The following is a 24860-nucleotide window of genomic DNA, read 5'->3' as shown; positions in this document are numbered from 1 at the left end:
GGTGGGATGTCAGTCTTCCAGCTTGGACTTCAACTTCCAAACTAGACTTAAAAAACATCCGTTCACCATATTATTTTTCTGATCCCAGACTTCGAACAAAGGGTTGCACAGAGTAAAAACTAACACTTCTAACAACTGTTGAAATGCTACAGAACATACAGTCTTTAACAGTTGGCTAGGCCTGTGTGCACAGGACCAAAGCATCAATCTAGTCATCCCAACTAGTTAAAAACATGGCCTTTATAGATATGAGTCTACGACATGACACATGAGATTTTTTTCTCCTTTCCCAAGCACTACATTTATCTTATACTTAACTACAATGTAAATGTAGTTGATCACAAGCATTTCTTGAAAAGATTAATTATATCAAGTCATCCAAAACCATTCTGGGACAAGAAATGTGAATCAGATGAATAGCAAATTCCCTTGTGTCCTTTGGAGACCAGCAAAGGGATCATCTAAGATAAATTTAGAGAGGGAATTCAAAACTGGCTTGAAACTAAACAAACACCTTACTTTAATAACTTGGGTTGCAGCAAACGTTGCAGATGGTCACTCATCACCGACTTCCTAAGTAAAGTCTTTTCCCAAGTTTTCCCTGGAAAAAAACAGCATTATGTGTTTGGGCAATGACTTTAAAAAAGGTGGGCTGATGAGTAATAGGTGAGGACGTCCCAGCCCTTTACCATTTATCTCATTAGGTCAGAGTCACAACAAAATTATGCTTTTCTTAAAGTATGAACCTCCCTCACCAAAGCAGGGAGAGACTAAATGAAAATAAAAAGAGAAAGAGAGAATAATACTAGCACCACACTACTTTATTTCTTCTAGGTCCTGCTATAAATTCATCATCACAATGACTCTAGTAATTATGGGAAAGGCAATAAGAGAATTTAGAGGCTAGGAAGAAATGTGACTTGGAAACTCTGTGGTGCGGTGGATAGAGTGCTGGGCCTAAAGTCGGAAGACTTATCTTCCTGAATTCAAATCAGGACTCAGACAATGACTAGTTGTGTGACCCTAGGTAAGTTATATAACCCTATTCGCCTCAGTTTCCTCATCTGTAAAATGAGCTGGAAAAGGAAATGACCATCAGCATCTTTGCCAAGAAAACCCCAAATGGGGGTCCAAAGAGTTGGACACAACTGAAAATAATTGAACAGAACAAAAATGTGACTGGGCTGAGAGTACCTGACAGCTACAAGTAAAAGGATGTCTACAATTGCAGTGGTCTCCTGTGAGGGTCACATCACCAATCAGCTTGAGCTAAAGCTTCAAAGAAAAATTTCTGGGCAGAGAACTAGCAGCATTAGTCTAAAGGTGAAAGGAAAGGTTAAACCTAGTTCAGTCCCCAAGTGATCCCAAGCTCTTACATTTGGTCACAATCAGTTCTTCAAAAGACTTGATGCCTTGTGTTGCCTTTTCCCGAGTATCTTCATTGGCTGGAGGTCCCTGTTGGAAAATATAGCGTATGTCAGTGCTAACCTAAGGAGTCAACACAGGCACAACTCAGGATCTCAAGCCAATGGTCAGTTCCCCTTCATTAGAAATATCACAGGAGATAACAGCAACTGCTTTTCTCAAAAGCAAACTTAGATTAACTTTTCCAAGCTAGTGAAGATGCCTCCATTATTTAGCCCCACTGAAGTAATACAGAGCACTAGGATTGGATTAGCTAAACCAACCCCCCACAGCCCAACTAAGTAATGTTTTGGTATTTTTTTTTTTAATGAAAATACTGACTCCTTGTTACTAAGATTCCCAAACTCCAGACAATCCACTCACCACCGTGATTGGATTTTATAGGTAAAACATGCTCCAGGCAAGTCACTCACAAATGGCAGGTTCTAAAGTTGCATAAACACTAGGAAGACTTGACTATTTCAAGGTGACTTAAAACATATATGTATAATATTTTTCAGGTGAAATGAAGAGTTACATTGAATTTCAACATGCTCATTAATGGAGATAAATTAATGGATATCCACATACAACAGTGATACTGAAAGAAAGAATTTATAAAATCCAAATTCTTTTCACAGCCACACAAAAGGCACAAGTCACTCACAATTCCTGTGACTTTATCCTTGAAATATGGTTTCATAAAATGACCCACAAATACATTTGAAGGGAGGCTCTTTCCATCTTTGGTTTTCGGGGTTTTGGAACCAGCCAGATCCCACATGACTTCTTCCTGTGACAGAGACATAGATGGAAATTGCTCAAAATAGTTAATATGAAATCACTGGGAGCAATCAAAATTGCTCTTGAGACCTGTAAGATATTCATCAGTATTTATTTAGAACTTACTCCATATGCCAGGTACCGGGGATACAAATACAGTGAAACAATCTGTGCTGTTAAGGAGCTTACATTCTAACAGGGTAGATAATAATTACATAAAGAAGTACACAGAAAATAAATATAAAGAGATTGAATACAAACATATACGAAGTAGCTCAGTACAAAGTGGTTTTGGCAGGAGGACAACACTAGTGGTTGAGGAGATCAAAAAAGGATTAATTAGAAGGTGATGCTTGAATTTCGCTTTGAGGAGAAGGATTCACCAAGGTCATATTGATGAGGGAGTTGCATTTCAGGAATGAAGATAGGAGATAGAATAGTGTGAAGGACAGAGAGGCCATTTTGGCTGGACTGCAGAGTGGACATAATGAGGTTGGACATGATGACATAATGAGAGTGGGGCCAAGTTGTGAAAGGCTTTAAAAGAGGAGTTTACAGTTGATCCTAGAGGAAATAGGAAGCCACTGGAATTTATTGAACAAGGGAATGATATGGTCAGAAAATAATTTTGGCAGCTGTGAGGAAGATGAACTGAAATGGGGAGAGACTTGAAGCAGGGTGACTAATTAGGAGGCAGTCACAATAATCTAAGCAAGAGGTAATAAAGGGCTACACTAAGGTAGTAACTGCATGGGTATAGAGAAGGGGTGAGAACTGAAACATACATCATGAAAGCAGAAACAGTAAGGTTTGATAACTGACTGGATATGGGACGGGGGGGAGCGAGGAATCAAAGAAAATGTCAAGATTATGAACTGTGGAAAGGGAAGAATGGTAGTGCCCTTGACAGAAACAGGGAAGTCTAAAAGATTAGTGAGTTTGGGCAGTCCTGTTTTGGACATGTTGTTTAAAAAACCCAATAGGCAACTAACTGGTGATGCAGGACTGGAGCTTGGGAACAGACTGAGATTGGACAGAGCTGGGCATTACTGGCATGTGGAGATCTTTTCTAAGTCACATGACTGGTATCTTGAGATACAATTGCACTGGTAATTATGGAAAAGACTGGAGAAGGTTTCTTTGGGTTTAGAACCATCTGCAAAGTCAGAAATGCACCCAGCCATCAGCAACAGCCATACCTGTTGCTCTTTATTCTGAGCCAGCAGTAAGTCAATTTCTGCTATCTTCTCCTGAAGAACTTCTTGATATACCATGTTCAACTGCAAACAGGTCTCTGGGTCTTTCGGAAGGGCTTGGTCTTTTGAGTCATCATCTTCATCGCTTTCTCCCCAACTTTCTTCCTCCTAATTAAAAGCAGAAAATCATGTGCAGGAAAATGAAACCTATTCCCCTTCTGAACTCTCTAGTCCCAACTTCTGACAAGCTCCTCCTCGTGAATCAAATTAATACCCTATCTTTCCTCCTGTGGTTGCTTTTGTTAACAGGATTTTATGGTCACAGGATTTTAGAAAGCCAGTCTTTAACCTGAGAATGATGAAACAGTAGGCCAGAGACAAAGTGCTGGTAATCAGGTAGCCATTAAATTAATTAGTTTCACAGATTTGCAAATTGGGACTTCTCCTGACCAGAACTCCACCTGACTGAAGTGAAGACAGATTATATACATAAATCACAAGTGGGAAGGGAGAAGGGAAGGTAGAATAAAATCATTTTCCATGACAAGCCCCCAAGTGGAAGACGATACAACAATTTTGGAGTCCTGTAGGAGTAGTAATGCTCGAGTTCCTAGAAGTCGTTACTTGGTGGGTCCCAGGACCAGAATTCTATGACAGGAATAGATTCTACAGTCTTTGATTCAATTCACTTAAGGCACAAGAATGAGAGTACTGGCAAGGTTTGTTGATCATTTCAAGCTGCAGTGAAAGTGTGACTGACAAGAGAAGCAATTCTGAAAAACCTAATCTATTAATATATTTATTAGACATATATCAATTATTATAAAAATCCTAATTGCCTTCACATTTTCTATAACTGTTTTATAAAGCAGTACTTTTAAGACATGCCTAATACTAAGAGTTTTTAGCCCACTCTTAAAGAATCAGAATCTCAGAACTGGAACTGATCTTAGATGTCACCTAATTCAATCCCCATCAAAAGCATGAATCCCTTCCATAATGTATTTTACAAGTAACCATCTAATTTCTATCTGAACATCTCTGAGAGGCTTCCTCCTCCCAAGGAAGTCACTATATTAATTTCCCAGTAGCTGTCACCACCAAACAGGTTTTCCTTACTGTTCCAGCTTTGTCTCCTTCACTACAGGAAAGCCTTTTTCAACCAGAAGCCTATACACAGCAGGAATGTTAGAAAGTAGATTCTAGATGGAAATGTGAATTCTGAGAGATTTCAATATACTCTCATCACAGAAGGTCATGTAGTCCAACCCCTAACAGGCATACCAATCCAAATTTTAAATGGGCTAGAAGCCAGAGACCTTAGTTTAACATTCTAGCCAGACAACAGCTATATTTTTTTTGGTTAAGCCATGCCTGTTATCACCTATACCATAGGTCGCCAAATACAAATTTTAAAATGACACAAGTACAACTTAACAAGCTGTTGTATGCATCATTATAAATTGATCTTGGTTTCACAATAAATAAGAGATAACAAAAATATGGAAATTGAAAAGTATTTCCCACTTCAGGAACGAATGGATTTTTATAGTGAAACACAAGATATTTTGGCCATCCTGGGAAAATGCTGGAGTCCTAAGAATTTTAAAGATGCTAACTTAATGAAATCTGAAGATTCTTTCTCCTATTTCATTCATCCCATGATCTCTCAAAAACATTTACATCTCTCTCCCTGATGATTCTTGACAAGTCCAAGCTGATCACAGAACACTCTGCCTCTTTCCTCTCTAATGACCCAGAGGACATCATCATTTGATGATGGGTAAGGCAGTTAGGTTACCATAAGAAGGTGTTCATCCCAGTCGTCATCTCCCAGAGAATCTGTTAGGAATGCAAGTAAAGAGTTTAGGTGAATGAATGGTGAAAATGTGACATACTGCAAAGTAATATGCCTTACTTGGATAAGGTATTTTTCTATACCTTCTTTTCATGTATTTTTAAAAATTTATACAGATATTAGAATTACATTATGATCAGGCATAGTTAACTCTTCAAGGGCAGGGATATGTCTAATTAATTCTATGTATCCCCAGTACCTAGCAAGTGCTCTGTATAACAACAGATACCAAATACAAGTTTGGGGGTAGCAAAATAATTGAGTGGATAGAGTCGGAAGAGTCAGAAAGAGTCCTCTTCCTGAGTTCAAATCCAGGCTCAGACACCGTGGGCAAATCACTTAATCCTGTTTGCGTCAGTTTCCTCATCTGTAAAATCAGCTAGAGAAGGAAATAGCAAACCACTCCAGTATCTTTGCCAGGAACACCCCAAAAAGGGGTCCCGGAAAGTTAAACACAACAAAAACAACTAAGCAGCAACAAAGTACAAATTTCATCAATCAATTAACAAGCAATTAGTAAAAGAAGCACAATATTCCAGTAACTGTACAAAATGCTGGGGGTACAAAGACAAATGTTAAAGAGTCCCTGCCCTCAGCAAGTTTACATTCCTTTAGGGGAAATATACAAAATGAATACAAAATAGTTTGGGGAATATACTAACAGGTGGTTAGGCAGGAAGAATGGAGGAGAAATCAGGAAAGGATTCATGAAGTGGATGCTTGAGCTGAGTCTTAAAGGAAACCAGGGACTCAAGAGGCAGAGATAAGGAGGAAACGCATTCAAAGCATAGAGGAGAGTGTAAAGGTGTGGAGACAGGAAGTGAAGCATCATGAGTAGAATAGTTAGTAGGTCAATTAATATCCAGATTACAGAGTACATATTTAGGAGGTGTGTGTGTGTGTGTGCGTGCGTGTGTGTAGAAACTACAAAAGTAGGAATGAGCCAGGCTGTAAAGAGGAATTTATAGTTCATTCTACAGGTAAAAGGGAACTTCTGGAGCTGATCGTTAGAAGGACTCATACGATGACATGTGATGGCAGCTGTGATACAAAGGAGGGGTGAATACATGCAGCAAGAAGACCAACCAGAAACTGCTGTAACAGTCCGTGCATGAGGAGATAAGGGTCTGAACTGAAGCAGTGGCTTGTGAGTACAAAAAAAAGGGACATATTCAAGGAGTGTTGTGAAGAGCAGTGACAAGCTTTAGCACCTGACTGTGCATGTCTGATTAAGCGAGGATGAGCTAGTGTTCGTTTACACAGTGCTTTAAAGCTTGCAAGGTACTTTACTTGTGATATCTCATTTGATCCTCACAATAATCTCTGAGCAAAGTGCTGTTATTGTTCCAATTTCACAGAGGAGGAAAGTGAGGCCTAGGAACACTGAGTGAACAATTGATCTGAGGCCACAGGGAGTAAGTATTTGAGGCAGGATTTGAACTCTGGTTTTCCTGATTCCCAAGTCCAATACCACCTAGGTTATGCCCATGGTGAATCAAATTACAAACTCCTGGAATCAGCAAAGTTCGTATGTTTTAGAGCTCACTCCTGTCACAAGTGGTGTCAGGGTTTGCTCACAGCAGGCACTCAATACACAGGCTACTTGACATGCAAAACCTACATGATTTTTTATTATCCTTTAATGATGAAAGGACTTGCTCAGTGAGGACAGCTTGGGTATAGAACTACTTTATTAACTATGAACCTAGGTCCAAGCCTTAAAGCCTTCTAGGTACAAACAGCAGTGATCAATAATCCCACTCCTAAGAAAAGAGGAACATTTTTCTTTCCTTTTTCCCCCTTGGTTAGAGGATGTGGTGATAGTAAATAGAAATGGCTACTAAATTTGAAAACATATGAATCTTGAAATATGATCGTTACCAAAGTAACATTAGCCAAAGTATGTGATTTATGTTTACATAAAAAAATGATAAAAGGTTCCACAATCATAGTTTAAAAGCAATTTGTCCAAAAAGTATTCATAAAGACAGATTTATCTGAAAACTCAAAGGAAGCCCTCAACTTTGTACCTTAAAGGAGAGTATCACCGTGTAATACTGTAGAAGACCTGGGTTCAAATCTCAGATCTGCCACATACTACCTGTGCGAACTTAAGTCACTTAACTTCTTTGCCTTAGTTTCCTCCACTGTAAAATAACAGGACTGATACAGACAGTCTTTAAGGTTCTTCAGAGTTCGAAATCTACAAGCCTACGTCTATGATGCATGGCCAGGTGGCACAGTGGATAAAAAGCTGGGCCTGGGATCAGGAAGACTCATCTTCCTAAGTTCAAGACTGGTCTCAGACACTTACTACCTGTGTGACCCTGGGCAAAGTCACCTAACCCTACTTGCCTCAGTTTCCTCATTTGTAAAATGAGCTGGAGAAGGACATGGCAAACCATTCTAGTATCTTTGCCAAGAAAACCCCAAACAGGGGGCCAAAGAGTCAAACGTGATTGGAACCACTGAACAACAACAAATGATCTATGACAAAAATAAAGTCAGACACAAACTCACCTGCTTCTGAATCAGAATCAAGATTTGAATCGGAGACAACGACCTCAATTGTTGCAATGTTAGGATCCAAAATTCTTTCTAGATTCTTGATTTGTTTTGTGATTTTCTTTCTTTCTGCATCTAAATCCATGTCTGACATAACTTTGGCCTGCCCCAAAAAGGCATTGATATTAATTTAAGGCATAAAGGCATAAAAGACATTAATATTAACATAAGGTCCAATTAATTTCTTAACCTGAGATGAATGTGGCTAAAGTATATTTTTAGATGGGACAACTTTAACAATGATTCTCCATTACCTCATAAAAAAATTAAAATTAACTTAGAATAGCACCATTACTAATAAATTGTAACAATGTAGTACCTGCCTACTTTGAATTTAATTCAATACTTAAGGGATTTACTGATTTCATCAGTGTGGATATTCCCTCCAGCCACACAGATCACAACCTCTCTTGTGACAGCAGATAGTCTTTGAGAACTGCAGCCCACTAACATACTGCTGAGTTTTGAATTGGTCCAAACATTCTGGAAAGTAATTTGGAACTATGCATGGGCATATTTGGCCCAGTGACAACACTACTAGTTTTATTTCACAGAGATCAAAGAAAGAAAAAGACTCATGTCTATTAAAAATATTTACAATAGTACATTTTGTAGGAGTAAAGGTGGAAGCTAAGGTGGTTCCCATCAGCTGCAGAATGGCTAAACAAATTATGGCATATGAATATAATGGAGTTTTATTGTGCCATGAGGACGAAATGGATAGATTCTAAGAAGCTGAAAGTCCTATATGAAATTCAAAATGAAGTGAGCAGAATGAGGACAATAATGACTTTATAAATAAAAATAACCCTGAAAGACGTGAGAACACTGATATACAAATGACAAACCATGATTCTAGAAGTCTGCTCTCCATCTCCTGCCAAAGAGCTGAGGGGCTCTAGATGCAGAATGAGACAGATATTTTTGGACAAGGGCAACATGGGAATTGGCTTTGCTTGAGTATGCATATTTGTTAGGAGGGTTTTCTTTTCTTCCTCCAAAAAAGTTTGTTTAAAAGGGGGAGAGGAATCAGGGGGAGAAAAAAAATGCTTGTGAAATGAACAAAATAATAAAGTTAAACTTTTAAAAAATTTTTAAGGGTAAAAAGCCAAATCATCATGTGGTCAGTCCAAGGACGAGTCACTCCAAACTTAACAAGGCTAGTCTTTGGACAAACAGATATAGTCCTTTTATCCAGGCTTCTTTTCTAAGACTTCAGAGCTAACCATAATCAGTACTACCAGGATCCTGATATCCTGCAATGACTCACAACAGGTGTTTAGACCTGTTATCACCCCTAGATCTCACCCAATAATTTTTTGTACCTTTCCTAAGAACGGTTTTTTGGATCAGACTTGTGATTTCACTCAAACTCCAAGTGAAAAAACTCATTCTACCAATGCAGATGGGCAGTTGGTCTGTAATTTATACTCTTAAAAATCTGCCTGGGGCACAGAGAGGTTAAGTGATTTGCCCAGTATCACACAGCTAGTAATAATATATCAAAGGTGGGACTTGAACCCTGGTCTTCCTGACTCCTGGGTCAACTCTCCATCCACTAAGCCAAGCTGCCTTGCAAGGACTTACCCTATTCTGTCCAATTTTATATTACTGTGTCTTTGTGAGTCTAATTAACCTACTGGACTGTAAATAAGCTTCATGAGTAAAGGACATTAGGGGGAAAAATAAAGTTTAGTCACTTCCCTAATAAAGCTAACAATGTAATAGAGAACATCAACAAATGGTTTAACTGTAACAGAGTGAAAGAAGAATGGGATTGAGGAGTCAGATGTGTATTCTGGTGCCCACACTAACAAGTAGTAGTTGTGTAACCTTGGACAAACTGTCTTCTCTCTCTTAGACTCAGTTTCACTGACCCCCAAAAAGGGGATTAATATTTATACTCCTTGACCTCCCAGGTCAATAAAGTGAGATCAGAAATGTGAGCATGCTTTGTGACTGTAAGGTACTTCATAAATGAGCTGTAAATTTGCATTTGCTATAAGCTTTTATAATACACTAATAATTTCTTAAAATTTAAGCTGGAAGTATTTTCTTGTGGAAAATATCACAGAACTAACTTAAGCATTACATGAGTGTTTCCATGTTCATTAAATACTTTTTTTAATGAAAAAGTTTCATAGTCCATCCACTTCCTTAACAGCAAGAAGTTATATTTTCTTATTTTTAACCTCAGCACCTACCACAGGGCCTGGCACATAGTAGGTGCTCAAAAAGCTTTCTTGGTCGAATTGAGGAGGGACAAGGGAAGTATACGGACACCCTCAGGCTAAACATTGTGATGAGCTACAATTGAGAAGGGAAAAAGTATAATTGCAAGAACTGTGACCTAGGAGTCAGGAGTCCCAGATACTACTCCTGATTCTGACTTCAGACAAGTCATTATTCTTATGTGGGTCTGGGTTAACCTATGCAAAATGGAAATCGTCCTGGGTTCTCTTCTCCTCTCCCTCTATACTTTTTATTTTTGGTGAACTCACTAGCTCTCACAGATTCAAGGATCAATTCTATGCAAACCAGACCTACTGATATAACCCTAACCTCTCTCCTGTCCTCCATTCTCACATCTTCAATTGACTATTGGACATCTCAAAATAAGATGTCCAGTAGACAGGCTCTCAAGGAACCCAAAACTGAACTCATTTCTTTCCCCTTAAAAGACCTCCCTCACCCTAAGTTACTACTACTGTGGAGGGCATCATTATCTTTCTAGTCACCAAGGCTCACAATCCAGGTGTCACCTATCCTCTTACTTCCCATAACCAACCTCTCTACATTAGTACCTTCTCTCCTCTGACTGTGCCACCAGGCTGGTGCAGCCCCCTCATCATCTCATGCCTGGAATTACAACAGCCTTCCAATAAGTCTCTCATCACTCCAGTCATCCCCCACTTAGCTGTCAGTGATCTTCCTAAAGTGCAGGTCTAACTATCACCACTTCTCCCCTCCTCTCCACTCAATAAACAACAGTGGCTCCCACTTACAGGATCAAATATAAAATCCCGTTCGGCTCTTTTAAAGCCCTTTCTACCTTTCCCGGCTCCTTACTCCTACTTTATTATCTAATGACACTGGCCTTGCTATTTCTCCAATTTTCCTCCTCTTGGAATTTTCCACGACGGCTCCCCATGCCCTTTTCGACTCAGTTCCTTCAAGTGTCAACCCGAAGCCTACCTTCTGCAAGCAGCCCAGGCTGATTCCCCTTAATTCTACTGCCCTTGCTCGGATGGCTGACTATTATCCTGAATATTTACCTCCTTTATACGTGGCAGTTTTCTCCCCCGTTAGGGCTGTGAGCTTCTGGAGGGCAGGGCAGGGGCAGTGTTTGCCTTTCTTTGTATCCCCAGGGCTTGGCGCGCAGCAGGCGTTCACACATGCTGGTTGGTTTTACTAGCTCGCTTAGATTAAATCAAGGTAGGGGACCACGTTACACTTCTTACCCACGAAAATGACCACCTAACTCACATTGTCTAGCACCTTAAGGTTTATAGAATGCTTTTCCTCTCATCCCTGTGAGGTAGGTAGTACAAATATCACCGTTCTGCAGACGAGGAAACAGGCTTTGTCGCCCTAGGAAAGCGAGTGGAACCATGAGGAGTCTTGGGTTCGAGTTCTGGCTCTGTTACGTGCAAGTGACTTAGGGCGAATCTCTCCCCTCTAAGCATTTTATTCTGCCCTAAATTGCCCCCAACCTCCAGCTCAGGTCTCCTTCCTCCTCTCGGCCTGAGCCTCTCCCTCCTCTTCACCTCGCCATGTACCCACCCCAAACATTTATTCCGCTTCAGTCGCCTTCCCATCTCCCCCCAAGGTCCCCGTCCACCTTCCCGGCTCACCCAAAGCACTCGCGCCACCTTGGAGCGCCGCTGCTCACCTTCCGGCACCAGGCGAGCCCCAGGAAAGAGCCTGACTAACGGTCTTCCGGCTTTGAGCGGAAGCGGCTCCACGCCCCCTCACGTACCGGAAGATCCGCCCCCCAGCTTCGGAGGGGCAGGGCTAACGTTCCGCGGCCCTGGGACGCTGGAGCGGAGGAGGGGCCTGGGCTGCCGAGAGCTGGGGGGACTTCAGGTGACCTCCCCCAACCGAGGGAGGCCCAGGCCCTGGGCAGCCGCCGCTCAGGCCCCCCACGCACCCAGGACGGCGGCTCCTCACCGCCGCGGCGCGTGCCCTCGGACCGAGGGGCCGCGTAGGGCGAGCGGCAGAGAGCTGGCCCCGAGTCGGGAGGCTTTCCAGCTCGGGTCTGGATGTGTGGCCGTGGGCGCGGCACCTCCCCTGTCCCCGCTAAGGGGTCCAGGGCTTCCGGGCTGTGTCTCCTGAACGTGAGGGGAGCCTTCACAAGCCCGTGGGATCGCGGGGCAGCGTTTCGCCCTCCGGCCGCCAGCCAGCGGCGCGGCCCGCTCTGCCCTCGGACGCCGCGGCCTCCCCCAGCACCCGCCGGGCTACTCCCAGCGGGAAGGGAACGACACCCAACTACTAAAAGAACTGTAATTTAAGTAGTTTGGGCACTGCTATTCCTTCAGCAATTTAGTAGTCTTGTGTAGCGTCTGCGGCTGAAAAAGCGTTCACCCCGCGGCCCTTGTTGTAGATTGAGCCTGTCTACACCGAACTGGATTGGTGCTGGAACAGGAGACCCGTGTCCATCATTGGGCCCATATCCCCAGCACTTTCCGGCTTGATAAAGTCGCTTTCACCGATGCCGCAGCCCTCAAGAGCTCAGGATCACCTCCATGCCCTCCGTGATGAGTCATTAGAATGGGCCTTTAGTGGAAAGAAAGGAAAACGTGGAAGGGTTAACAATAAAATGTAGGTAGACTTGGAGTGTTGAAAAAATATTAATACTAATACAACTTTGAGACAGGCTTAAGTCTTTTAGAAATAACGTAATTCAACATTAATCTATATTCCGAGCTTTTTCTGGTTTGGAGAGTCCCAACATCCTTAAACAAGACTGCCCCAAGATTTCAAATAACAGGAATCTTGTACTAGGAAAAGATTTATTGAAATACAGCATGGGTTAACCTTGCATAATTGGGTAAACAAATTCACTATCCCATTCTTCCTGGACCACTGCCTTTTTGTATAATCGTGTCCTACTCTTTGTGACTCCATTTAGGGTTTTCTTGGCAAAGATACTGGAGTGGTTTGTCATTTCCTTCTCAACTCTTTTTACAGATGAGGAAATTTAAGCAAACGGTTAAGTGACTTGCTCAGGGTCACACAGCTAGTGTCTGAAAAGCTAGATTTGAATTCAGGTCTTTCTGACTCCAGGCCAGGCACTAGCTAGCCCAACCACTGCCCTTACTCCTGGAATTAAACTAAGTGACCTTTTCCTTTCCATACATATTGTAATCCTTTCCAGTTGAAGAGTGGGTACTAACCAGCGTATATCATACAGATAAAGGGGAGACTGCCCATAGATAAGTCAGTGACTACAGAAGGTAATGATTGTAGAGTTTATTCTTTGTTTAAAAGATTTGGTACCATCTTTAATCTATTTTCCTGAGAGAAGGTAGTTCATCCTGACTGATCACCTACCTTTCCAAGGGACTTTCTTTTTAGAATTTGGAGAGCTTTTTGACATTTTTCACTTTTACTATAAACAAGGCTTTAAATATGCTTCTACAAGGATCAGATTGTATTGGGACTGGAATGATGTTCCTGGGAAAGGAGGGAAATTTGCCAGAAACACAGAATATGTCAAAACTAAACAGGACCCTAAGGAGGCAGCCTGGCATAGTATCTACAGTATCCATATCCACTATGGATATAATTGGGAGCCAGAAAGATCTGGTTGTAGATCCTAACTCTTGACACTTTGATAACAGAATTTATCACTGAACTAGTAAGTAGCAGAGCTAGGTTGGAACCCAGGTCCTCTAACTCCAAATCAAGTATTTCCTTCCTTGGTTGATGTCCCTAGGAGTTTCCTACAAGATCTTCTTTTTGGTTCTTCCTCAGGGGTGTGGCCAGAAGCTGTCAACAGTTTTCAAGTGATGCTTAATAAATACTGGTTGACTGACTAACAGTGGTGGTAGTTTTGTCTCAAATCAGCTAAGCTGGCAAACTTAGGTGGACTGCTTGGGGGTGGGGGGAAGAAAGTGGAAATAGTACTTGGTGTGGATGGGGCCCTGTTAGGAAACAATTCCATAGTTACCATAACTATTCATCTCTTCTTAAATGTACCCCTGTAATTCCTGCCTCCTGCTACATGAAAGCTTGTGAGCCTGAAGATATGTTTCTGAAGATAACTGAAGACAACCCATTACCACTATAATGCAGGACATTCTTAGAAAAAACAAATATCTGATTAGAAGCAGTACGTGGCAAACTGGTAAATGCATTGTAGCCCTTTCACACTATGTAGAGTATAGGTACTATTCCCTTTTATAAATGGGGAAAGAGTCCAAGAAGTTAAAACATATCATCTAAGATTGAATTCTTAGAACTCAAGTCTCCTAGACTCTTTGGTTCAGTGTTTTTCCCACTAGAACACACTGTCTGAGAGACAGAAGTCCATGTTGATAAAAGAAGCAATAGGCTATATTTTAACACTTGTATCCATCATGTTAGGTAGTCTCTACTCTGTATTCAGCAGTCAGTGTACTTTGACTAGGATTTCTGTAAGCCAAAATTATAATGCCTAGCAGTAGTGTGAATGTATGCTGTGCATTTTATATTTTTTTGTTTGAAATCCAATTTCTTTACCTCAGTAAGATTAATCTGATCTGCAAGAATCAAAGTGCAAAAAGATGGATACAACACGGTGCCAATAAGGCCACCAGCATGAGTTAGACATCCCCATGTGGGCCAGTTAGCTTCAGAATTTGATAACCACAGACTGTACTCCTAGTCTCAGCCAGTTATCTTGCAAATTCACCTTGCTAGTCCCAAGCATCTGGTAAATTCAATTAGTAAAAACCAATCAATAAATTTGTGAATCCACTGAAGTGAATGCCCTGCTTATATGAAGCAGTAACATAATGTTTGAACATGAAGGGCAGCTGGTTTTGTAAGAAATGAAGTTGCAAAACACATCCCAATTTAGCAAATATCAAAGCTGTCACGTTATTCAGGTGGAAAAAAAACCAATTTATTAAAAAAAAAAAATTTACATTTAACAGCAAAAGACCCATAGAATTTTCGTGCCCTTATCCACATCATTGAAAAGTTCTGGAAAGGCACAGGATAAAATGTTCCCATCCCAACCTGGAAATGTCTTAAAACCGCTACATCCTAAATTCTACTGAATGTCATCTGAAAAGCTTAGCAATATACCACAATAGAAGAGTTGGTATTTAAATATTAAGAAACCTGATAAAAAAGGTACACATAAATGAGTTTAACACTATGGAATATTAACTGAACAATTTCTGCAGCAAACTTAGAAGAGCGGCATATTGGTACTTAGCAGGTCTGTTACAACTTGTAGCACTTTAATTGGTAATTGATATTTTATAGCCTGCATATATGTATATATCTATGTTGTATTTCTTGAAGGCACAAGTGTGAACCTTCAAGTTTTTAGGAACATTGGGAGATATTTAAGAGGCACAGATACCCTAGGCAAAAGTCAGTAGTCTCTATTATGTACGTTTTTGTTATAATTTTTATTCTTTTTTTATCTTTAAAGGAGTGTTAACAAAAGACACTCAAATTAGGCTCATCTTGCAATTAATATCCAGGAAATACTATAAAAGACAGTAGAAAGCATACTTATTTTAGAACTCATTTTCATGTTTAGAAAATTTCCTAAAAACAGATTTTCCCCCTTTTCAACTGTTGGTAAGAGTCTTTGTTTATTAGAATTTGTGAAATATGACAGTTCACCTAAAAGAGTTAATATAAACTGCAGACCCACCTCAAGTCCAACAGTTGTCACCCAACTGAGTTTTAAGGCTAATTAATAACCCCGTTTTAGGTCATGAAATTTATATTTCATGATGAGTACTGAGGAAGATGACTGTATATTTAAAGACACAATTGTATTTCCCAAGCAAGAAGTGATTTCAGCAGTTAAGCAGAACTTTAAGCCAAAAGACATGTGAGCAGTTTGTCAAGGTTCATCTTCTTTAATTTCAGAAATTCTGTCTATGGATTTAAGGATTTCAGCAACAAGATTCAATGTTTCAGCTCCAGAAAGCAACTGCCTAGAATGAAAACATAAACAGATATAAAATGTACAATTTTCTCTCCTTATTTGATTGTAAGCTCCTTGGGGGCAAATCTCATTCATCTTTACTTCTTCCACCCTGACAGTGCCCTGTACATAGTAGGCATGCAATAAATATTTGCAAAATTAATCCATGTATATTATTTACAGTGCCCAATTGTAATGATATAGTAAAAGCAAGGCTGAGAATTATAAAATCCAAGGAAAAGATCAAATGAAACAGAAAATTTAGATTAGCTCATATGTTTAAAAAAAAACTAACAAGATGGATTAATGGGCTGACTCAGAAGATGGCAGTTATACTATTCCTATTTTCCTATGATTAAAAAATCACCAATTTCATTCCATCTGTCTTTTGGGTACATCAGAGGTGACAAAGGAAGAGCAGTATCTTTCTTATTCTATTAAGCTTGTTCATCACACCAGCTGTTCTAGGAAGATTTTTTTAAAAACTGGATGTCCCCCCACCACTGCAGCAATGTTCCATATATCATATAGAAAACTTACTTTATCGAACAATGGGCATTGTTCATGACAACTCGGAGATTATGCAAGGCAATATCTGTGTTTTGTTTAACTACTGTCAAATTGGCACATTGACCAGATCGCAGGATTTCATTGTCTCTCTTAAAATTACTCAGCTGAGCCTTTAGAAGAAAGATGATAACAGTTTAATCAAAATTAGTTAGGACTATTAGGACATGATACAAAGTAAAATACTGGGCTAAACAGCATACTTATGGTAACTTTCTCATCAGAAATCTTAAAATAGGGTAGTAGGTTGCCATTCAGAGTAGTTATGAAGTTTTGTTAGCTGATAGCCTATAAACTTGTTACCTCATTATTCTATCATCATAACTAGCTTTGCTCCTGAGATACATGGGAACAGCTTATGTTTTTTCTTGACTAAAGAGTAATTAGGCTCAACATCTGCCACCTATCCAGTCAAATCTATACATTAATGTTTTCCACATGTATACATAGCTAATATTGGAAGCTAAAATTATGTCCCCAATTCTTATATTCTCCCCCTGAGTGATCTTTTTCTCATTTGAACTCTTAGGCACATCCACATTCTACTTGTGTACACATCTTATTACCTCTACTACTTTTTAAAAGTTTTTTTGAGGGCAGGGACTGCCTTAATCATCTTTAAAGCAGAACAGTATAATGACAAGAGCACTGAAATTAGGTTCAGAAGACAAGTCAATCTCAGTCCTGCCACTGTGTGTGACTGTAAGTTATTTGCACAGAGTAGAATTTTATAAATATCCATTGAGTTGAACCTCTCCAGATGTTTCCTCCTCTGCAAAATGGGAATGATTATACCTGCTCTATCAACCTCATAAGGCTGATAAAAGAACCAAATAAGGATGTATGTGAAAGTGATTTGTAAACTATAAACTGCTGTACAGATGTGAGAGCATTAGTGTTACTATTTGTATCCTCTTTCTTATCTAGCATAGTGTCTTACACACATCAGGTGCTTTGGCAAGTGTTGGTAGAACTGAATGTGCTGAAGTAAAAATGAATCACTGACAGTTATGGAATCATAAATTCCAGGACTTAACCCCAATTCTTTTGAATTTAGTCCAACTGAGGAAGAAAGGAAGGAGAAAATATTATTAAAGGTTCACTTCCATGTTTCCTTTCTTGCACTGATTTGTGGGGCAGCTTGTGACACATAATATGTCTCCTAAAAGGAACTAAAAATGTATTTTACCTGGAGCATATTTATTTCCTGTTTCAGTTTTGTAACTTGATTTTCTGCCTTCACAGCTCGCTTCTGTTACAAGAAAATTACTGACATTATAACAGTAAATTCTGAAAGCCATTTAAAACATATGGTTATTAATTCATTCAACAAGCATTTATTAAATGTCTACTATACTGCCAAATGCTGGGGTTACAAATATAAAAACATGTTCTTCACACTCAAGTAACTCACATTCTACTGAAGGAAGTAAGATTTACATTAAAAAGTTCAATATAAAATATATACAAAGCAAATTCCAGAAGGGGTCATTAGCAACTAGGGAAGAGGAGGTTAAGCTTCTACGAGTGGCATATAAGACAGGCTTTGAATGAAGTCAAGGCTTTCCAGAGGCAGAGATGGAAGAAGGAAGCCCAGGTATAGAGGACAGAGCCTGTGCAAAAGCACAAAGAGGGGAGACAGAATATCACGCATGAGGATTAGCAAGCAGGCTAATTTGGCTGGAATGCTGAGAATGTGAAGGACAGGAATATGTAATAAATCTGGAAGTATACAGGCTGGAGCCAGATTGTGAAGAGCTTTAAAAGTTAAGTGGACAAGTCTGTATTTTACCATAGAGGCAAGAGCAGGCCATGGAGCTTCTTGAGCAGGAAGTGTTATGGTCAGACGTGTACTTTAGGAATACCACTTTGGCACCTGTGTAAAGGACAGAATGGAAAAGGGAGAGGATGGAGGCAGGGAGAGCAATTAGGAGACTATTATAATAGTGCAAAGAAGAAGCAATGAGGGCTTAAACTAGAATGGTGGCTGTGTGACTACAGAGAAGGGGTAGATGGAAAATACACTGTGGAGATAGACTTGACCAATGATTGGATGTGAAGAATGAGTAAGAAGGAATAATAAATGTGAATATGAACAGAAAAAGATTTGATAATGCTAGTCATGCAGATTTGGTAAAATTTTCTGATAACACAGTTATATTTTTAAGGAGACCTGCTATTTTATTACTAGCTACCAGATCAACATCATTCTTAACCAAATTTTTGAAAAAGTTAAATTTGCAATCTTTTCATCTGGGAAATAAGTTGCCTGAGAGATAATCTCAACTCCCAAAGAAAGGTATTATAAGTCTTTGAAAGCAAATGCCTTGTCTTTTATGTTATCCAGAATCTTGATGCTTAAAAATGCTTGTTGAATTGAATCACATTCAATTGTCATTATCTACAACGGAAGTACTTAAGCATTAAAATAATGTATGTTGCAGGTAAATAACAGCAAGTTTACTAATTTTCAAACTTAAAAAGTAAAGCTAAGCGAAATTCATATTTTACCCAAGAAACTCACCAAATGAAGTTTACACACTTAAAATCTGGTTAGACCACACTATTTTCTAATCATTAAGTTAGAAGGAAACTTGGAACTCCTTTCTAAACTGCCTGCCCACAGAAGGAATAATTTTTACAACATTTCAAATTGGGAATGACAGAATATTTATTTCCTTATTATTGCATTCCAGAATAGTTTGGATTGTTGGAAAATTCTAACTTCTATCAAGCTGAAATTTTTCAGCTTTTACCAAATGATCCTACACCTGCCCTGCTGAACTTCCATAGAATAAGTCAACTCTTTTGTATTCCATCGCCATCTTGAAAGGTCAAAAGCGGCTCTTATCTCTATTCCCCAAAAGTCAGCTTTACAAGATCCTATTTTCAGTCCTATTTTACATAAGGCTATTGTGAGTCAAGTGAACACAAAAATCCAGAAGTACCTGGCACTTTTTGCTGTGACTAACCCTATAATTTCATGAGAATAGGAATTTCCAGTAAGAAAACATCCAGGCCAGATAAGAAACTCACTCAGCAACTTAACCACCAGGCCTGTCTGGAGCAGTAAGATCTAAAGTGATTTACCCAAGGATACTTGTAACACTAGCTATATATGCACAAAATACTGAGATGATGCTAGATTCATCATCTAGCTGACAAATAATTCATTCCTCCAACAGAATTTTCTTGACATACACATAGACTTTATAGTCTCCCAGAAAAAAAATTCAAAGAAAATTAAAAATTTTTTTACAGTCATCAATTCAAGATTCTGTTCCACTTGTTGCACCACCGATTCAAGATCATGATAGTCGCTTTCCTCTTTTATCATTTTTGCTTCCAATTTCCGCTCAAGAGTTCTTACCCTTATTGGGACAAGAAAAAAGATGAATTATTTTAATGACCATGATTCCTTCAAAGAAGGCTGCTCAATACATCTGTTTTTCAAAGCATATTTAACATAATAGGGAACAGCGGTAGCATAACTATTGCTTGGGTCACAAATAACCTATTAGCATCTTTCAGTTAATTTTTTTAAGTAGCTGATTACTAAAAAAAAAATTAAAGTTGCTAATAACTGTTTTAAGAGTTGAAATCTCTTTATATACATTATCTTATAGCTTTTCATACCAACTTTGTGATTACCCACTTTACAGATGAGAACACTGAGGTTCAGAGAGCTTAACTGACTTGCTCAGCATGACATACAAGACAGGATTTGGAAAAAGACAAATTATATCTAATCAAAGGACTTGAGTTCAAATCCTGGCTCTGCCACTTACTTCCATATAACCTTAGGAAAGTAATGTAACCTCTTGGGGCCTCAGTTTCCTCATCTGTAAAAATAAGGCCTTAAAACTAGATGCTTTCTGACTAATGTGGAAATATGTTTATTATAATTGTACATGTATAGCCTATATCAGATTGCACACCATCTTGGGAAGGGTGGAGTAGAAGGAAGGGGAGAAAATTTAGAACTCAAAATCTTATGGAAATGAATTCTGAAGATTAAAAATAAAAAATATATTAAAAAAAAAAAAAAGAAGACTAGATGCCTTGTAAAGTACCTTCCAGCTCTAACTTAATGACCCAGGGATCACTCCTGAGTCTAAATTCATTATCTCTCCACTTTGTATAAAACCTCTTTTTTGTTCAATTTGTCTTATCAATTCTATTTATTATTTAAGGAGTGAAATGTTCATTTCAAATAACAGCTGACATGGATGTACAGATTTTAAAGTTTGTAACACACTTTATATACATTCTCATTTGGGCATCCCATTTTACAGAAGAGGAAACTGAGGCTCTGCAAGGTGACCCAGGTAGTAGCAGAGGTGGGATTACAGATCTTGTGCTCTCAACTCCAAAGATAGCCCTTTATCCTCTCTGTCATACTACATCTCACAAAGTAGCTCTCTTATATAACTCAATAAAAAACTAGATGAAGAATTTCACAGGAATTTTTAAACAGAAAGGAGATTTATCAAATGTCACAAAGCTGTTACCCTCTATTTACATAAATCAATCCTTTGGAAAGAGAAATGAAACTCAAATTTCTAGATATAAGTGTACATACATTTCTGTCTGAGATTCAGAGAAGTTCTGAATCTCATTAATTTTTCTTCTTAGCTTAGAGTTTTCTTCTTTAAGCTGCAGAAAAAGAAAATTAAAATGAGAAATTCAAGATTCTAAACTGGTCAACAGCCTGCATACAATTAGTCACAAAATTTCTTATTTATAAAGAAATCTAGGACAGTGGATAAAGATGTTTAGGTTTCTAAGATGTTTTATCCAGCTTGACACAAGTATTCTATTGTACTCACATCTCCTGTACTTGCATTCATTACACAATACTGTTTAAAGCAGCTGCATTCATATCTGTGAGCAACGCCAAAATAACTAACCATGGTAAACAGCAACAAGCTGTAGTAGCACATTAGGGCTGATTGTGTCCTTTGCTCCAAAGCCATAGAGGCCATTAGGAAAGCAAGATCACTAGCTTTTCTCCACGAGAGACTTCCCAAGACTTTTGAGGTTTATCAGGTAGGTGAAGAGCATTCCATCCACACTTACTGCTTCATAGCTTATCTGCAGCGACCGAAAATGCCTATCTCCCAAGTATTCTCCATGAGCAACAAATTCTTTGTTTGTGTTGTTCCCTTGAGATGTAGGAGAAACACCTGAGTCACTATCATTTAAGGTCCATGGAGCAAGAGACTCGATGCCTGACAGTTCGGGTGTGTTGGTAAAAAAGGAAATATATGGATTATGTGGTGATGTGCTAGTAGCAACTCTGGAAGCATGAGTTTGTTCCATGGTAGCTGGCCGGTAAGTCCCACTCCAGTCATCATCTTCATCTTCATCCAGCAAATCTCCAGCACCAGTTGGGTCTTGGAAAAAAGGTTCCTCATAGTCTAAACCATATCCTACAGATTTAGAAGGTGGAGAATTATCTTCAAGTCCTAATGTATGTCTTGTAGATTCCTAACAAAGAAGAAAGTCAAAAGTTACATTGAAGAGTTTCTTTATTAGTCTAGGTTAATAAATATTAGTAATTAGTAATTTTTTACAGTCTTATATTCAATGTATTTTTTCAGCATTACAACAAAATACTTCATTTATAAGAGTTAAGTTGAGAAGAGAGATGGAACACTGGAAGGATAAATCATCTACATGTGACATTATTGTAAAACTTAACTATCATTGATACCAAACACTTCCATGATTAACAATATCCTATGAGAAAATGTAAACCAGTAGTGAAAATTCATTGAGATTTTTTTCTCCCCTTATTGAACTTAAATGGAAATTCCTTTAAGTTACCTTAGTGTAAATTCTAGCATTGGTTGTCTCTTCTTTGGACAGGCCAAGGTTCTTGGTTTTCAGAAATTCTTTAAAGGAAAATGGATTTGCTTCATCCAGATCTTCAGCACTGTCATCTAAAATAAGAAAAGCATATTTCATAAATGCTTTAAAGTGATTCAGATTTACTAGACAGGAATCTTCCTTTTAGTTTTTTTTTTAGAAGCAATATCATCTAATCCAGATTTAGGAACACTAAGCCCCATAGTGACTCAGGATAATTGATTTTAACAAGGTAAGTGCTAAACTGAAGTGAACTGAGGTACAATTAAGACACAAGAAACTTAAGTTACCAGCAACAAGATACCTCTACAAGTAACTCCATTCTAAACTCTTTCATTCTTTTTTCCTTTACCTCAGAAGACTTTACCTGGCAATTGTCTCAAGTTTCCATATCTATTCTGTGACTGGCTTTAGTTTTCTACTTCTTTCAGTCTCCCATACATGTAGTTAACCGCATTATCCTGATTTTCAGCATTTTATGCATTTCTATCAGTTGCTACAAGTCTCCAGTTTTCTTGCTTTCCTCATCCCTCAGCTCCCTCCTACCCCAAATACAAGATCTAACCTTCAACTCTTGGATGCTTCTGCCCCCAAACACTGTTGAAGACTCATTTATTCATCATCCCCACCTGCTTTGTGTTTTCTCACCTCCACACTTTTTGCCCATGTGTTTTTCTTCTCCTCCTTACCTGGGCCTATCCAAATCCTATCCATATTTCAAGGCCCAACTCTAATCTCCTTCCCAGACCTCACCACCTCATAGCAATCTTTCCTTGACATGAATCCCATTCATATATGTTTTTGTCTGAGTTTCAGAGATGTTCTGAATCTCATTAATTTTTCTTCTTTGCTTTTTACTGAGTATCTACTATGTACATAATGCAGTACTAGGTGCTGAAGAGAATAAAACAGAAAATGACACAGTCTCAAGAGTTTAGTTAGGGGAATAAGACAAGTCCAAGTAAAAAGGTAAAGAATGAAACATGTCACCAAGTACTTTAGGATTAGGGCAATGTAAATAATACAGGCAATAAATACTTTTAGATTTTAAGTTCCTTGACAACAGAGACAGCACCTCTCCCAGAGCAGCCTAAGGTAAATATTTGAGTGACAAGTCATAGCTTCAATCCCGAAAGTACTTACAATCTATACACATAAAAGATTAATAATTTAAAAAGATGTCATAAAGCAATACCGGATATCCAAATGGGCAGTTTAAGTGCTCCATCCCTTCTTAAGTTCCATGTAGCATAGGGTACACAAAAGGAACTCAAATGACTAGAATATAAGACACAATTCAATTCGAACATTGAGTACTCCCATTTGAAAGATCCCAATGCACAAGTGTGGTGGGATAAAAAGATAACAAGCCTGGAACGGGAAACTATGAGTTTAAATCACAGCTCTGTCACCAAGTCCTTATGTGCTCCTGTCTTTTCCCATCCTATCACTGAGAGGGGTTGGGTCTAGAATTTAGATTTTTCTATATTCCTTTCTTTAATGGGTGATTCTATGGCCCAGTATGGACAATTAGAGGGTACTGGCTGAATACAGTCCATTACACAGCTCTTGGAATTCTAACGGGGTAAGGCTCTATACAACAGCTTCAGAGGAGGGGCTCCCTGGAGAAGGTGGTGTCTCCAACTAATAGTAACATGGGCAAGACCTCTGCCTCTTCTGGGCCTCATTTCCCCATATGGACAATGGTTGGGACTTTAAAGTCCCTTCCAGGCTGGGTGAGTCTGTGATTCAAGACTCAGATACAAAATTAAGAGACAAAGGGAAATCAGAGTGGTTCAGAGAAACGTCTTTCGGAAAGGTCCTGTTCCTTCTCTACAAAACGGGCAGTCGAGAACACGGTATCTTTAAACTAGTTTGCAACCTTAAGTGACTCCCCCCTCCCCGTCCTCCCTTACGCCGGGGTGAGATTCTCCTATGGATAATCAGAGGCTAGTTAGTCGGGCCTGGAAGGCTCCCCGGAGGCCGAGGAAATCTAAGGAAGCCTCCCTGCAGGAGCGACCCCCACCTGGGCCAGTCTCGGACCTCAACTTCCACTTCTGTACTCGGAGCGGACTGCCTAGAAGATCTCTAGATGCCTAGCGCCTAAGGCAGGGCCGCTACACCGGTGCGGAGGGGAGGGACGGAGGGACGCTCTGCCAGTCTCGGTCGCTAGGTCTCACCGTCCTGGATGATGAGGCTCCGGGCTCGAGACAGCGGGGTGAGCCCCGTGCGGCGGGTGTAGCCAGACATCCCCGCACGGCCTCGATTCTGCCCGTGGACGGGGCCAGAGCTCCACTACCTGGTCTCCATAGGCTCAGGGTGGCTCGTCTAAGCTCAGCTCAGCTCAGCTTGACCTGGCTCCGCCCGGTTCAGCTCGTCTCGGGCCTTCCGGTCTCCTCCCGCCTCCTTCCGCTTCGCCCACCGGGCGCCGGAAGCGCGATCTCTCGCCGCGCGGGCGGAG

At 39.7% G+C, this 24860-nt stretch overlaps 2 protein-coding genes across 9 annotated transcripts in view; both read right to left on the bottom strand.

The window, feature by feature from the left end:
* SNAPC4 (small nuclear RNA activating complex polypeptide 4) overlaps window positions 1–11784 on the bottom strand; it is a 42204-nt gene extending 30420 nt beyond the window's left edge. For 2 of the 7 annotated variants that reach the window (XM_072632937.1, XM_072632940.1), the window contains exons 1-7: window positions 11661–11742; window positions 7762–7909; window positions 5185–5225; window positions 3387–3551; window positions 2072–2197; window positions 1377–1455; window positions 520–601 (exon numbers count right to left, since the gene is read on the bottom strand). In XM_072632937.1, coding sequence (XP_072489038.1) covers window positions 520–601; window positions 1377–1455; window positions 2072–2197; window positions 3387–3551; window positions 5185–5225; window positions 7762–7900 — 632 coding nt within the window. In that variant the 5' untranslated portion in view covers window positions 7901–7909; window positions 11661–11742. The other 5 variants (XM_072632939.1, XM_072632938.1, XM_072632943.1 and 2 more) reach the window with 5 other exon arrangements.
* Window positions 11785–14892: 3108 nt separating this feature from the next.
* Window positions 14893–24844, bottom strand: ENTR1 (endosome associated trafficking regulator 1). Of its 2 annotated transcripts, none has more exons than XM_072632960.1 (8): window positions 24580–24844; window positions 22358–22473; window positions 21608–22018; window positions 21111–21184; window positions 19788–19899; window positions 17718–17780; window positions 16502–16641; window positions 14893–15971 (listed from the first exon to the last, which is right to left on the bottom strand). In XM_072632960.1, exons 1-8 carry the CDS (start codon window positions 24647–24649, stop codon window positions 15878–15880), a joined length of 1080 nt encoding a protein of 359 aa, XP_072489061.1. In that variant the 5' UTR covers window positions 24650–24844; the 3' UTR covers window positions 14893–15877. The 2 variants fall into 2 exon arrangements, with proteins under 2 accessions (XP_072489061.1, XP_072489059.1); XM_072632958.1 differs by lacking the exon at window positions 24580–24844 and adding an exon at window positions 23595–23872.
* Between the last annotated feature and the right edge of the window lie 16 nt (window positions 24845–24860).

This window comes from Notamacropus eugenii, chromosome 1 (assembly GCF_028372415.1).
Source record: "Notamacropus eugenii isolate mMacEug1 chromosome 1, mMacEug1.pri_v2, whole genome shotgun sequence".
Classification (NCBI taxonomy): domain Eukaryota; kingdom Metazoa; phylum Chordata; class Mammalia; order Diprotodontia; family Macropodidae; genus Notamacropus; species Notamacropus eugenii.
Note: the sequence above shows the minus strand (reverse complement) of the source record. Positions and strands in the feature narration are given on the sequence as shown.